The sequence below is a fragment of the Galeopterus variegatus genome, unplaced genomic scaffold, assembly GCF_000696425.1.
Source record: "Galeopterus variegatus unplaced genomic scaffold, G_variegatus-3.0.2 Scaffold5336, whole genome shotgun sequence".
NCBI lineage: Eukaryota > Metazoa > Chordata > Mammalia > Dermoptera > Cynocephalidae > Galeopterus > Galeopterus variegatus.
This window is the reverse complement of record NW_007731447.1, coordinates 63,998-80,076: the sequence shown is the minus strand read 5'-3', so window position 1 is coordinate 80,076 and position 16,079 is coordinate 63,998. Positions and strand designations below refer to the sequence as shown.

General features: G+C 42.0%; 1 protein-coding gene across 1 annotated transcript in view; it reads right to left on the bottom strand.

Moving 5' to 3' along the window:
* The window catches only part of MTM1 (myotubularin 1), an 84,501-nt gene that overhangs the window by 65,098 nt on the left and 3,324 nt on the right, over positions 1-16,079 (bottom strand). The window contains exons 2-3 of the mRNA XM_008589267.1: positions 14,902-14,974; positions 13,067-13,161 (exon numbers count right to left, since the gene is read on the bottom strand). Coding sequence (XP_008587489.1) covers positions 13,067-13,161; positions 14,902-14,974 — 168 coding nt within the window. The remainder of the gene's footprint in view (positions 1-13,066; positions 13,162-14,901; positions 14,975-16,079) is intronic.

Here is a 16,079-nt window from a genome sequence, read left to right as displayed (position 1 = left end):
TGGGCCCACCAGGGGAACACTGGAACATAGCGAGGACAGCCGATCTGCCCCCCCAATCAGCACAGGACCACTCAGAAGAGACTGGTCAGGAATAAAGAATTGCATGGCATGCAGTTTGATGAAAAGACTCAGGTCCAGATCAGAGTTTCTACACAACCCCGGTGCACCAGGTCTCTGGAGAGCCAGAAGTACCTATAAGGTCAACCATTAAACCCTGAGCTGCACAAAAAGACTTCCCTAGGGAATTAACTCAACCACACAGCTCAAGTATTGATTCCCACAGCAAGTTCCCCCATCTTAGAAGTAAGCAAAGGACAAAACATTAGTTCCAGCCCAGGCACGCCACCAGTGCCTCAGGGCCTGCCAGGGGACCTAAGGCATGGAGCTGAGGACCGGACCCCCCCCCCCACACCCACAACTAGGCACACTGCCAACACCTCAGGGTCCACCCGGAGACCTGAGGCATGGAACTGGAGACCAGACCTGCCTCCCACAACCAGGCACACCGGCAGTGTCTCGGGGCCTGACCAGGGACCTGAGACATTGAGCTGGGGACTGGACCCCCCCCCCACAACCAGGCACATCACCAGAAATATTGAGGGACCTGAACACACCTCTCAGTATTGAACAGATCATCTAGGTAACAAATCAACAGAGTAATCATTACTCTTTCAGAGGGAGAGAAGAAATCTAGGGTTATCAGAGGTGGGAGGTAGGAGGGAGAGGGGGTAGGGAGAGATTGGACAAGGGGCATAAATAATAAATACAATTTGTAACAATATATATACTAGTAATATTGATTTGATCAACATATGTCAACATTGAACCCCCAAAATATATATAATCAATTATGATTCAATAAAATTTTTTTTAAAAAATGCAATATGGAAGCTAAGTATTTCTTCATAAAATATACATATAGCTCACAGTTATACAGAAATTCAAAAAGTGTAAGACTGTGAGCATCAATACCATGGAATACTACTCAGCAACAAAAATGAATGAACTATGGACACATGTACCCTGGAAGAACCTAAGGGCAACATACTGAGTGAATAAAGCTTATCTCAAAAGGCTACATGCTGCATGATTCCATTTATGTAACATTGTAGGGATGGAGCATAGAGAAGTGGTTGCCAGGGTTGAGGGAAGGAGGGTGGGACTATAAAGGGCAGCATGAGGGAGTTCCTTTGTAGTGATAGAACAGTTCCATATCTTGATTGTAGATGGTAGTTACTTGGGATCAAATGTCATAGAATTGTGCACAAAAACATACAAAAAGTGAGTTCATAAAAAAACTGGTGAAATTCAAGTATAGTCAGAGTCTAGTTATCTGTATTATGCCAACCAACTTCCTGGTTTTGATAAAGCAATATAATTATTGGGGAGAGACAGGTGATAGGTACACAAGGCCTATCTGTACTATTTTTGTGGCTTCTTGAGAGTTCATAATTATTTCAAAATAAAAAGGCAAAAGAGTGTAAGAGTATAGTTATCACAGTGTAGAAAAACAGCACAAGCTCTTAAGGTGGACAAAATTGGTTCAAATCTGAGTTTTGACATTTATTAACTAGATCTCTCAGCCACATTTACCTGTAAAGTAGGGATGATTGGAAGTAATGGATTTAAAGTACCTGGCACAGTGCCTGTCAATGGTAGCTAGAAAACAATGGAAGTTGTTATTATTATTATCATTATGGCAAAGAATATCTTAGTACTTGGAAGACGTAATTGTGCTGTGCAAATACAGCAGACCAGTATGCTCTAACAAGCACCTGACAGATCTTTCTGTTTGCACCTATAAGGAGACACTTTTTAGCTATTGCCATGGGGTGAGAAACCTCACTACATGAATAAAATCCAAAGCCCCAAAAAGAAAAACACTACTCGGTAACAGCGTACATATATAGTTGTATATTATGATGTATTTACTTCTCTATACAGCCTAGTTACTAAAAATATATTCTATCAAGCAGTTTGTTACACTTGGATCATACTGAGATTTATGTGTCTGTGAACTGTGTTCCTAAAATGTTAAACTTATACCTAAAATAGATACTAAATAAAAGCTTGATATTCTAATATCAACATGGAAGCAAGAATGTTTAAAAAAAAAAAGCAGAATTTACAGCTGAGATGAGGCCTTGTTGCTCTCTGTCCCTGTATAGAGGAAATTCTACAGTTTGGACTGCCCTGGCTCAACACAAAACGGAAAACAGGACACTGAGGAGAACCGGCCAGCTCATGAGCAAAGGCACTCACAGTCTGCCTGGATGACATATTCAAAGTCAGATAACTCAACAGGCCAATCTGGAAGGTCCAGGAATAGGAAAATTAGCTTAACTCTGCGGAAACCTGAGTTGTCACTACATAAATATCATTAAATATTGAAGAATTCTCAAAGGTCCATTCTAACTCAAAATTCTGTGCCACTGTACCCCTAAGTATCTAAAACAGATGAGAAGTAAGTATGAGGAGCAAGTTGAAACAATGCCTTTGTGATTTCTCGCTTGTGTACATAAGTAACAGACACCGTGCTAGGGCCCTGGAGATCAGATGCAGAGCTGCCCTCCTGGAGCTCAGGGCCCAGCTCTATCTGGGAGAATAAGATGCATGTACCAAGTAGCCATGATGCCAGCTTGCAAGTGTCCAGGGCCATAAGCAAAGTCCTGACAAAGTGGAACGGGAGGTCAGAGGAGGGCAAGCCAATATCTTACTGATTAGATTGCATGAAGGATCAGTGGTGATGACCTCATTAAAGATGATCCTTAAAGGATGGAACAACAGTGGGTGGAGACCGGCATCCCAGAAACAGGTAAAAGTCACATCGGCTGCACAAGTAGGAGAGCACGGGGATTGTACAAAAAACACGTGAGCCAGGTTTTCAGAGGGGTACTGCAGTGCTAGGATCAGGGTGACTGAGATCCACAAATGCTCTCTGAGGAGGGGAATGCCCTGATCAAATGGTGCTTTATGAAGACCCATCTGGCAGCACTGAGCCCTCTGGTCTAGCCAGGAAAGGGCTACACCGCTCCTCGGAATCATGGAAGCTGATGCTTGAGCACAAGGGAGAGGCTATGAGGAAGTGAAGGCAGAGAAGGACAGAGGTAGAAAGCAAAGGAGATTAGCCACTGGGGAAGGACCAAACATGACTCAGCTTTAGGTCCAGATCTCTGGGATGGATGATGGTGGTGCTACCAAAACATGTGAAGAACACAGGAGGGGGTTTTGGAGAAAGATTAACATGGTCAATTTTAGACACTCTGGGTTTGAGATTATGACAAATGTAACCCAGTACAGATATCCAAGAGGCAGCTGGAAATACAGAACTAAAAGAGATCTCAAGGGCACCTCAAATTCAAAATGTCCAGAACTAAACACATGATTTTTCTCTCTCCAAACTACATCCTCCTTCCAGGTTTCCTATCTTAGTGGCTGGCACTGCATCCACCCTAGTTACAAAAGCTAGAAACCTGGTAGTCATCCTTGACACCCCCTTCTCTGCTGTCCTTAATCCAATCTCCCACGTCTATCTCCTAAGTCAATCTCAAATCCAACAACCTGTCTCCAAGTCCACCCTTAACTTCTCTGGCCACTGCACCAGCCCCTGCGGTCTCTGCAACCACGGTTGCTCCCCTCACACGCAGCATGCCCTCCACCAGCAGCCAGCCATCTTTTGGAAAAGCCCATGTGATGCCATCATTCCTCTGCTTTCACCACTTGGAAAGCTTCTCACTGCTGAACTCTACAAACCCAAGTCCTGGTGGAGGGGAGGGTCGGGAAGATGCTGGTCAAAGGACACGACATTTCAGTTAGATAAAAGGAGTAAGTTCCTGAAAGCTATTGCACATCATGATGACTGCAGTTAGTAACAATGTACTGCATTCTTGAAAATTGCTAGGAGAGTAGATTTTAAGTGTTCTCACCACAAAACAATTAGTGTGTGAGGTAATGAATGTGTTAAGTAGCTTGACTGATCCATTCCACAATGTATACATATTTCAAAACATGTTGTACATGATAAACATATACAGTTTTTGTCAATTAAAAAGGAAAAATAAATAAAAATAAAGACCCAAGTCCTTAACAGGGTTGACGAGGCACAGGTCATTTGGCCTATGTCACCTACCTTTCCTACTTCATCCCTCGCCATTCTCCCCCACAACCTGGCCACACTGTCATCTTTTCATGCTCCGTCTCAGGTCTCCTCGCATGCTGTTCTCTCAGCTTCTTCTCGCCTCCCCAGCCCCTGCCTTGCATCTAGGTTACTCGGGTTCACTCTTCAGGCCAGGTCAAGTGTCATTTTCTCCAGACAATTTCCCAGGCTCCTCAAATGACTACACTTCTGTCCTTCTCCCATGCCACAGTGTCCACAGCTTGTTTTCATACACTGGCATGATTATTTAAGTAACGCCTGTCAATCCCATTGGCACTATAAGCTTCAGGAGGGAGAAACTGTGTCTGCTGTGCTCACCACTATATCCTAGCGCCTGGCACAGCACCTGACACATGGCAGGCTCTCAAAGTACTCAACGAATAAAGAATAAAAGCTACAGAATTGGAAAGCAACTGACAATTGAGAAAGAAGAGGCCTAAGACAATCTGGGGAAAATATAGATTTAGGAGATAGGACGGAGAAAATGAACTGCAGAGAAGGCAAAAGGCAGAAGTGGGAGAAGAGCAAAGAATGCATGGAGAAAAGGACAAAGAAGGAAAGAGCAGTCAACAGTATCAATCACTGCAGAGAAGTTAGAAAGTCGAGAACGCGAATGAGGCTGTTGGACCTGAGCAGTGACAGAGCACTTTCAATAGGGAACAGAAGCCACGCCGCCAGAACTTAAGGAGTCAATACTCTTGAAGTGGGAGCGGCATGTGTAGACTCATTTCTAAAGTACAGAAAAGAAGGGAAAGAAAGAGGGTAATAGTGTTGGAAGTAGCAGGGACGCAAGCAGGTGTTTTAAAATAGAGACCTGAGCAGATCAGTAGTGGGGTGGAAAGGATGGAGGAGAACCCAAAATGATGAAAACCAAAAATGTGAGACACAGAATAAATGATGGGGCATGAAGCCTCCAGAAGAGGAGAAAGGCAAAAGGTTCGAGGAGAGGGATTCCCATTAGAGGAGAAGATGTCTAGCTCCTTCCTCTTAGGAGGAAGGGAAGAAGGAAGAGATGGGTGGAAGTAGACGTCATTGGGTGGTGAGAGGGGAATTTATGGAAGCTCAGAGAGGATGACATTTAACTTTTCAACACAAGAGACAAGGTCAGCCAAAGGGCATGGAAGATTTGTCACTGAAGCAGTGGGAAGTGTAACAAGGACTCAATCTGAGATGAAAAAGACTGCCAAGACAGTGATGAGACACTTTCTGAGGTCTGAAAGCCTAAACCTGTAGTGGAACTAATTAATTAAATCCTTATGTGACTTTTGACATCAGGACTCAGTAACCCATAGACCCTCAAGTTTGGGGATTAGCATGGGAACAAGAAGCAAAGGAACCGAGGGTATCAGCAGGAATTTTTTTAAACCTGAAAACAGCATTAATTTTGCAGCAACAATATAAAGAGATGATTTAAGACAGAACTTTAAAAGAATGCCTATACTACAGATCCTACGTTCCCACTGATCTTCCCATTTATGGACACATTAGATTGATTATTATAGTCTATTTAACACTATTTCACCTTCTGTAAAATGAAAAGAGGTGCCAAATCCACTAGACAGAAAGACCTAAAAAAAGGACAACCTTGAAAAGTTTCCAGTGCATTTTTTTGAAAAGAAAAACACTACAGAAATCTTTCCTGCTTGTGCTTGTAATGAAGTGGGCTGACCCTCCCTTTGGGAAAGAATCTAGTCTGGCTTTCAAATGCCCACAGTGGAAGGTAAACTTTACCTCCCTTCCTGGTGGCACATGAGGCTTACAGCTCCAATGGCAGCCAACGATAAAGATTATGGAACCTAGGTGCTGCTGCACCCATTAGATGCCCAGCTCCTAGACGACATGGTACCCTAGCACCTTCCAAAGCTTGTTTCAGAACTGGATATTTGAGAGACATTCTGACAGACATGCAGACTGTCCATCCATCTTGATTCTCCAAGTCCTATCTCAGCACTGGTAACCCATCAGAAAAGCAAAGTAGATAGACCACATTAGCCTAGTCCTTCACAGAAATACCCTCACTGAGGAAAAGTTAATGTTGTTTTCTGTCTATATAGAAGGTCAACTGAAGAACCACCAAACTGAACAAGATTCAAGAATCTTTGGGTAATACTCTGCCTGAAGGACAGAATCACTATGTTACCATCTTTTAGAGAAAAGCCAAACAACAAATTTCTCCTTGAATTTAACCCAGGAAGAATGTGCTGTTTCTGACTTATTGTCAGAAAATGAAAACTATATGATTACACCCAACATGTTTCTCATCTTGCCAGCAGTCCGAAACCTAGAGCCGAGTTACACTACCCAAGGGTTATGACCTGCTCAGCTGGAAGGCCTAAAAGCCCCATTCCTTTAGCTCCCTACACATCTCCTGTATTCCAATCTATTTTAAAATGGAATGTGTGGAATGACCAGGAATGAGAAATACCATCTTTCGGATGGCAATTACCTCTGGTGTGAAGGGGGAGGAGGGGTTGGGATTTCTTCAGCTGGATGGTGGATCCACGGATGTTTATGTTATTCTTTACAAAACTTCTATTTTAAATACTTAAAAATAAAGTGTTTAAGGGGGCGGGGGGGGGGTAAATAGTAGGGATGGGGTGGGGATGGATCTAGGTAGAGCAAATGGCCTGAAGAAAAGTCTGGAGGTGAGAAAGCACAGAGCTGGTTTAGGGGGCAGTGAGTGGCTGCGTGGAGCCAGAGCACGGGGCATGTCCACAGGAGAGGGGTGGGAAAGACAAAGCTGGAAAGAAAAAGCTGGACAGATGAGTTGGGAGCAGCTCATAGAGCACCGTGAACACCTAAGGTAGCTGCGATGAGGTGGGAAAGAAGCCACTGAGAGCTTCTGGGCAAGGGAATGAGAAGACTCCACATACGTCTTAGGGAGTTAGAAAGAATGGACTGGGGAGAGGCAGAAAGCAGGGAGGCCTATGGGCAGGTGCCTGCGAGGGCCTGGGGGACACATGCTGGTGCTAAGGCCTGGAATGAGGGTGGGGCAAAAGTGAAGGAGACTGCAGAGGAGAAGGGAGGACAAGGACACAGAGGTGACTCCAGGGTGACTGGAAGAAAAGTAGCAACATTAAGAGAAACAAGAACACCAGAAAAAGGAACCGGGGGAGGGAGAAAGAGTTGAATTATTTCAGGTTGGCCAGGAGTCTGGGAGGCCAGGTCAAGGGATCTCCCCAGCGGGCAGGATGAAATGAGAATCTGGAGCTCAAAAGAAAGATCAGCTCTAGGGGAAAAAGCAAAACAAAACATGACCAGGGAACTGGCTTGGGGTAGTGTCTGCTTTGCCCACCTGTCACTTGTTGTCATGCAGAGGTGAACGAGCGTATGGAAAGAGGCTTGGCAAATTCTAAGGAGCTTTGTGAACATAGAATTCTCTCTGTAGAGAAGTGACTGATGGCAGGGGGTTAAGTGAAGCCACGTGGAGAAGAATGAATGGAGAGAAGCTCACTAAGGCCTGGAAGCTGCAGAATCTTCAGTCATGACAAGGCGGAAGGAGGAGCGAGAGAGAGACCAAGTGGACTGTGTCACCTCTGCAGAGTCTCTTCTCACTGGGGTCCCAGCGGCCTCCTAATGGCCACCCTGCATGGCCTCCTTTCATTCTTTATCTTACTGCACCTTGCAGCCATTTTTGACACCACGGTCTACTCCTGTCTTCCTGAGATTTTGCTCTTCTCCCGACTTCTGCCACAGCCTTCTTGCAGGAGATATTCTTCTGCTGACTGCTGCTCTGTTTTCTCCACTGGCTCTTCTTTCTCTCTCCACCATGGAAAAATGTTTGTGTCCCCCTGGCTCTCTCCTCAGCCCTCATCTCATCTCTTTCCAGGCCACATACTCGGAGGTAATCTCTTGGACTTACGTGGTTTTCACTACCACTTACGCTAATAACCTCAGAAGTGTCAGCATCATGTTTCGGAGACATTTCCACCAAGTAGTTGTACAGGTGTGAGACAACACCTTCAGACTTATTTCCACATTGAGTTTATCTAAAACATATTCCTTTTCCCATAAAGTCTATTTCAATGAATGGGAGCAGCTCCAATGATTTACGTGAAAAATCATGGGAGTCGTTCCTGACTTGACTCTTTCTTTCAACTCCCACCTCCAAATGGCCACCCAACTCTTCCCAAATCTCTCACGCTGGTCCCTCTTTTCCCTCTCCACTATGACTGTATTAGGCCCTTATCTTTTACCTGGAAAACTAAAATAACTCCCTAGTTAGTCTTCCTGCCTCCAGTCTCTCCCTCCCCTATTCTATCATTCATGTTGCAACCAGATATTTCTTCCTGAAATACACACCTGCTATGTCGTTCTCCATGTAACATGCAGACTGCCGAGGGGGACTTACGAGACTCTTGAGGCTGACTCTTCTTCCAGCCTCATCTCTTCCCATTCCCCACTCCTCCCCCTATCCTCCATGTTCCAGCTCCAACAGATCACTCAACTGTCTCCCTAGCATGATGCTTTTCCATATCGTTATACATGTGAAATGGAAAAGCACCATATGGATACAGAAATACTCTCTACCTGAAATGCTCCTCCCTCCCTCCTGTCCAGGAAGTTGTTAGCACTCTTCAAGACTCAGAACAAATATAACCTCCTCTATAAAGCATTCTATGACTCATCATACTGGGGTAATCATCCTCTCGCTTGTAACCCCACAGCACTATGCACACCACTGTAGGCTTTGTCATATTACACTGTAATTATTCATCTCTATATCCCATGAGGCTGTGCGGGCTTCAAGGTATAGTATTATTCACCTAGCACAGTGTTACATTCACCATGGTGCTCTGTGAATGTTTCTGGAAGAAGACGTGAATGAACAAAGGGTTATGGTGTTTTTATCATCCACTACAGTGCCTGAACCTAAAGTGCTCCTAGAAAGGAATCTGGAAGCAGTCTTCCTGCTGGTGGTCTACCAGATTTTAGGATATCACAGGCCTACAGTAGCCTCTGCTGTAGTCACAATACTAACCCAAAGCTAAATTCCTTGCCACGCTCAAAGTCAAAAGGTGGCTATGTGGTTTCTGAATTCCAGAAGCAATGTTGATATTCAAGATGCCACAATTTAATAGGGTCCACACTGTGGTCAAACCACAGTGACTCGGCCTTTGCCCTCTGAGCAGTGCTAACAGCACAGGAGCCTGTTCCCTCCGGAGTTTACTCACTGAATACACTTTTACTAAGCACCTACTGTCTACTGGCCACTGTATTAGCTAAATATGGAGGACCAAAAGGACTCAGCATTTGTTAAGGCCACAAACATAGCAGCAAATAAATAAGACAGAATTCATTCATTCAACACATATTGACTGAGCACCTTCAAATGTGCTAGGCTCCATGCTAAGAGCTAAGAGAACACCAGTGAACAGACAGACAAGCATCCCTGTCCTCAGAAAGATAACAAAGTAAATCAGAGAAATACATAAAACAGGAGATAGTGACAAGTGCTCAGGAGAAAAATTAAACACGGAAGAAGGGTACTAAGAGCTTAGCTAGGGTGGCCAGGGAAGGTTTCACAGCAATAAGTGTTAACATAGAGGCATGAAAAAGGGCTGTGAGGACACAAAGAGGGAGTGGTTCCTTCAAGAAAGCTGGAGAAGGCTCCAGAGAGGACATGACTTTCAAGGTGGGTTCTGAAGGACAAATAGAGGCTTCTGAAAGGGCCCATGTGCATGACAGGAGAAGAGAAGGAGTTTGGCATAGCTTGAGAACAACGTGTTTGGGGAGAAGTGATGTGAGTTGAGGCCAGAGAAGTGAGAAGGATTTTTATGCCACACAAAAGGAGAATGGACTTTATTCTGTGGGCAACAGGGAGCCAATGACAGTTTCAGAAGTGAGAAGCTATCTGGTCAGCCTCTGGAGGAACAGTGTGCAGGACAGACTGCAGGGGCACACCAGACAAGGAGGGCCAGGTAGAAGAAGACCACCGTGGCAGCCTAAGGACATGGCCAGCATTCCTCTACTTCCCTGCGCAACAGGAGGCAAGGCATCTGCGCTCTACACCTTACAACATGGGAGGACTGACTCAGGAATCACACCACGCACATTTGGGCTCATCACTCCCACTGCTGTGTTTACATACCTGAAACAAACAGGTGTCCACTTCAAAATGCCAGAGATGACAGCTCTTTATCAAACACACAAAAAAAGTTTTCACATTTTTCAGCAGAATCCGCAATTAATATTCTTGTTTAGGACTTTTAAGTGAAGAAACACTATGAGACTATGTTTTAGGCTCCTGTAAAACTAATTAAATGGCATTCTTTATATGATATTTTCTGCTATTAGCTGCTTGCTTTTATACTGGAACCAAATGTTGTGGCCAATTGCGTAAAGTGTTTATGTAAAACTTAATGGAAGAAGTTAGCTATCAGTGTCAGATGGGCATTTTATTCACCCACTAGGCGCTATTCCCCACCCACTAGGGTGCCATATGAAAACAAGATAAATAAAACTTGCCAAGTGTTCTCTCAATTATAAAAGTAATACATGCTCATTCTAGGTACTTTGAAAAATACTGGCAAGTAAAAGGAAGGAAAAAAAAGCATGTGTAACTCCACTCTCCAGATATCCCTAGTACTCAGACTTTTGGTATATGTCCTTCCAGCCCCTCTTGTGCAGATAACTGTTGTTTGTTTGATGTAGCTGAGCTCACACTGTATATGCAATCTTGTCACATTATAACACTTTGAATAGTTTCCCTACTTCATTATCGGTGACAGCATAACATGGGACCAGGAACATGTAGTCAGTCAACAAGGCAACAGTCTCAGAGGTGAAAGGACCCTAACATTTGCTTTAATTCTATTTTTTGACAATTATCACAGATATTAGCAAAAAAATCTCTCAATCTATCCCAATTTCGCCCTTGGGAGCTGTACAAAATAAATCTAATCCCTGCTCCATCGAAAGGCACTTCAGATATTCAGAGACAGCTCTATCACATCTCCCCCTTTAGTCTTCCTTTCTTCAGACAGAAGATCAACATTTATTTCAATCATCACTCATACTGTGGTCCCTCCACTAGCCTGATTCTGTGTCTGAAATCTCTCTGGTTTGTCAATAACCCTCTTAAAATGTGGCACCTGGATTTGAACATGACAGTTCAGATGGGGCTACTGTCTCATTTTGTCTGGCCATTATATCATACTTCTGTTAATTCACCCTATAGGTATACTAACTTTTTAATCAGTTACGTCCAATTACTGGTTTAAAGAGAGCTTGAATCCCTATTAAGACATACCTCTTCCATCCTTTATTGATACAACTGATTTTTACTAAGTAAATGTTATCTGCACTAAATTTTCTATTATCAGTTTTGCTCCAATATCCCAGCCAATTAAGATCATTTCAAACCCCAATTCTGTTATCCAGCACATTGGCTAGTTTGGTGTTTTTCACGTATAGAACAGGCATGCTTTCTATATGTTCATCCACCCTGCATTAGGAATGCTGGAGAGGAAGTGCCCTGCACAGTGATATGTTTTTGACCACCATTCCTGGCTGGCATTAAGCCTTTAATTAAGGCACAGTTGATAAATCCACCTAAATGTACCACCATGATTTGGCCTGTGTGTCTTTACCAGGATCTGTCATATCCCCTGATTCCATCACGACAATGTCACTCCCAATGATTTCCTTCTATTCTAGGTACTTAAAAATCATATTTAAAATAATTAATTATAGAATTTTTTTCACCTGTTGGCAAGGGTTGACATCCAGCTTACTGCTGATTTCCAGAATTTTCTTTCCCATTCTGGAAAACTAGAACATCTCCAGTCTTACTTAGAAGTCTGAATAGATTCACATAAATAAAATGCTCAGTCTCAGTGCCCTGTGGCCTGACTCATGTACCCATCCCTGTGAGCACTGTGCTACAGGAGATATCACAGGTTGGGGTAGCTATAACAGTAGGCTCCCACAGCTAAGACAATAAGGATAATAAACATTTTTCAGAATTCAGACATAATAATAAACATAATAAAAGAAAGAGATCAAAAGATGCAAATTAATCTAGATTAGAAATGTCCTAAAGAAATGGTGGGGTAAAAGCAATAAAACAAAAGCTTGAGTTCCCCAACAGTCTCAACACCTCCTGTATATAAGCTGCTAATGGGCTACTTTTCCCTGTTCCCTGGACCTATTCACCCTCAGCCCATCCCATCAAAATATAGCTGCCCCTTCAGGCTGACCTGGGAAATGACAACCCACCACATCTACCATAAGTCATTCTGTGACAGCCACAGATGCCATTCACTCTTCCCCTTCTGGGTTATCTCTTCTCCATGTCACTGTTCCATCAGTGGAATATTCCTTGAGATGTTATGGCAAACATTTCATGGCTACTGACTGAAAAGGTGGAGTGGCAGTAAGCCATATCACAGTCAACCTAGTTCTACATTGCTACCTAGTGCTTTGTAATTGAACACTTGGAAAGTTCTAGAGTGGTGGGCCTTAACCAGAGATTCACATCGGCAACCTCCTCTGTGATGTTTTAGAAAATGTAGCTGTGCCTGAACCACAGGCCTGGATATTCTGATGGAGTATATCTAGGGCAACTGCACTGCTTGTTGACCTCCACAAGTGGTCCTCATCTGTGCTTTTGGTAAAGAACTACTGCTCTACACCTAACTTCTCCAAACTAGCAAATGGTTGCAATTATCAGCCCCTCCCCACTATTACAAAGGATAAAACTTCGTATTTTTTAAAATTTACTGTATTCCCAACATATATAGGTGTTAGTGTTAAATGAGTTTGCATAAGCAAAAAATTAAGAGTTGAGAAGCAAATATATCCCCCATGTTAATCTTATCCACAGTCAATCTTGCAAGGTAGAAGAGAAACAGTTTAGCATTATCTTTAACAGTTAGGATCATCTTTATGGTCTTATATTCTACTTACCATTTCCAAACTTCTTAAATAAAGACGATAATTTGTGATGTAAACTCTTCCCTTAATGGGGCCATTGAAAGGACATATGTAAATAACTTCTTTGTCTATTAAGATAAAAAAAGTACCCTAAAATAATGGAAATATATACCAAGATACACAACAAATGGCACTAATTTAATATAAACTATTTGCCTAAGAATAACTACAATAAAAAAATTCCCGAAAAGGTTAAAAATTCTACATGACCATGCTAGGTGGAGTGGGGGCAGCAGGGAAAACACATGGGGACACGCCACTGCCAGGCACCAGCAGAGCTTGCCCACATTGCTGTCACTGCCTGGGGCAAGGTAACAACACCTGGAGAGCAGAAGTGACAGAGCACTCCTGCTGCTACCCTCAGGTGGTTGTAAAGGTAATGATTTGAGCTACTTCAGCCAGAGGAAGGCAATTCATGTAGGACAGTCTCACAGACTAACCGCTAGATTGGGTGTTGAGGTTTGCTAACCTGTTACCACACAAACATCATGATGTTTTTCATAAATGAATGTCAGCAGTGGAACTCTCTGTACAGTCTATTCTTTCTATTTTAATAGTCCAGAGAAGAGGTCAGCTAGATTCACTTCAGACATTTAACTGATATAAGACAGATAGCCAAGAGAATAGTACATCTTTGGTAGAATCAAACATAAGGAGAAACTAAATCAGAAGAGTTAATTAATTATAATAGAAGTATATATTTCTCTTATCTTTTAAAGATGTCCTTAAATGTGTTAATGGCTTTTAATTTTTTAAATGATTCTGAAACCCCTATCTCCTCATGTGCTAGGTGAAAAATACCCAGTAATGCTACTTCATGCTAGTTCAATTAGTTACTACTTTGGTTAAGATGCAGGCACTGATACCCAGCACCAAAACTTCACATGTGAAGACCATCAAAAGCAGAATATCTTCTTTGCTCTTATCCAGAAATTGGGAAGGACACATCCGACTAGTTTCTGTTTCAAGACTAGAATTATGTGTGCAAGTCTATGAACACAGAATAGTTTCTCACGGATAATTCGCAAAGGTACACTGTCTAGGACCTTCATCTAATTAGCACTATGTTTTAGCCATTTAAGCTAAACAACCCAGATCTTAGTCAATAAATGGAAAGTTTTGCTGAAACAAAGGTAAACATATAATCTCCAAATACATTGAACTCTGAGGTGAGGGTGTTGACCCTGATACAAAATTTGAATGCCCACATTAACACTTGGTTCAGAATCTGTCCGATGCTTCTATATTCTTAAGCCAGAATGATCCGGCCTTTCCAAAGTATATATCTTCCTCTTAATATGAATTTATCACGAAAAAGTAAGTCAACATCAAAATGTTACCTCAATATTACTAACTTCCAATTCCTAGCAAATGAAAGATATTTTAAACCACTATAGTATTCTATATTTTAAAGGGGAGAATATTTAACCCTTTAAGATTATCATTTTAAAGCATACATCATAGATTGGAAACCTTAATATCATCTTGTTTGTATAACCTTAAACCATGACAGCTTATAGCTCCAATGAGAGATTTTCAAGAGATAATCCACACTTTTTTTCCCCCTAAATCATTCTCAGTCTTTGGTACAGAGACAAGAATATCACTATCCTTGTGAGCATGGAGCGCTTGAAAGAGCTCTTTGATCAAGAAACAAATGCAGGAAGTTCTCTCTGTGTTAATGCTTCTAAACAAAGCTAGCCTATTTGTCTAACTCTGATTTCTAAAGAGTCAATGGGATTGAAGCCACCTGAACCTGCCGGACTTCTCATCAAGTTATTCAAATCCAAACGTCAGAGGGTCCTTACCAGTAATTAGAGTTTCTCCTGGAAGTCGAGGAACAGCCTCACTGATATCCCGATTGACTCTGTCTCGAGACATCTAGAAATGAAACAGAGGCATCAGAAGTAATGACATTACATTTGTACAGGGTTGTTAAGCAACCTTGAATACACACAACTAGAAATACACTTTATAAAGAAAAAAACTAGAGAGAAATTAAGCATTAGAAAAAATAGGCACAGAAAATTCAAACTAAAAAAATATGATCTTGGATCAACATTCATTAGATGTGTTAACTTCTAGTCTGCATTTTAAAATGTTAGCATGCAACATGGATGAGCTTGGAGAAACTTATGTTGAGTGAAATAATCAAAGCACAGAGGGATAAATACCGCATGTGCTCACTCATAAGTGGGAGCTAAGAGAGAAAGAAGGAAGGGAAGAAAGACCACAGTGGTGCATTGGTCTTGCAGAGGGAGAGAACATACCTTGGGATACAAAGTGGAGTGTGGGGGAAGGGGGGTTGGAGGGGGAGGTTGGGGATAATTGGGTGGGGGACATGGGGTATAATCACAATTTGTGGTAATGAGCATGCTGCTGATATGGATCTGGCCATCACATCTTGGGCAGGAGTGGTGACAATCAGCTTTGTACCCCATGAATATTCATAACCAATAAAAAAGTAAAAATAAATAAGTTAAAAAAATAAAAAATTTAAAAAATAAGATTTCTAAATGTGTACTGTGCTTTGACTCTGAATGAATTGTGTAGAAGCATGAAAATACAAATGGCAATAAGAAAAAAAAATGTTAGCATGCCTTTCAATAACATTGATTTTTAAAATATGCTTCTAAAGCACTTTAATAGCTTCTAGGAAAATGATAAAAAGTAAATATTAAGTGTATCTTATAGATACACATAGTACTGTGCCAGATTTTTTTCCACATTATTCAGTCATCTTTTGTGAAGAGCAGGAATGAAAACTTCAATTACCTGGGGACTTAAGTGAACAACACTGCAATATCTAGCCAGAATCTATTATAATACCAGAAAATAACTGTTAGTAAAATGAGAAACCCAATACGTAATAAGATCCTTCCTCACCTTTACTAAGATCATTATTCTAGATAATAGGAAAGAGTAGTCTGTTAGAGAACTTTTTTTTTTTTTTTTTTTTTTTTTTTTTTTTTTTTTTTTTTTTTTT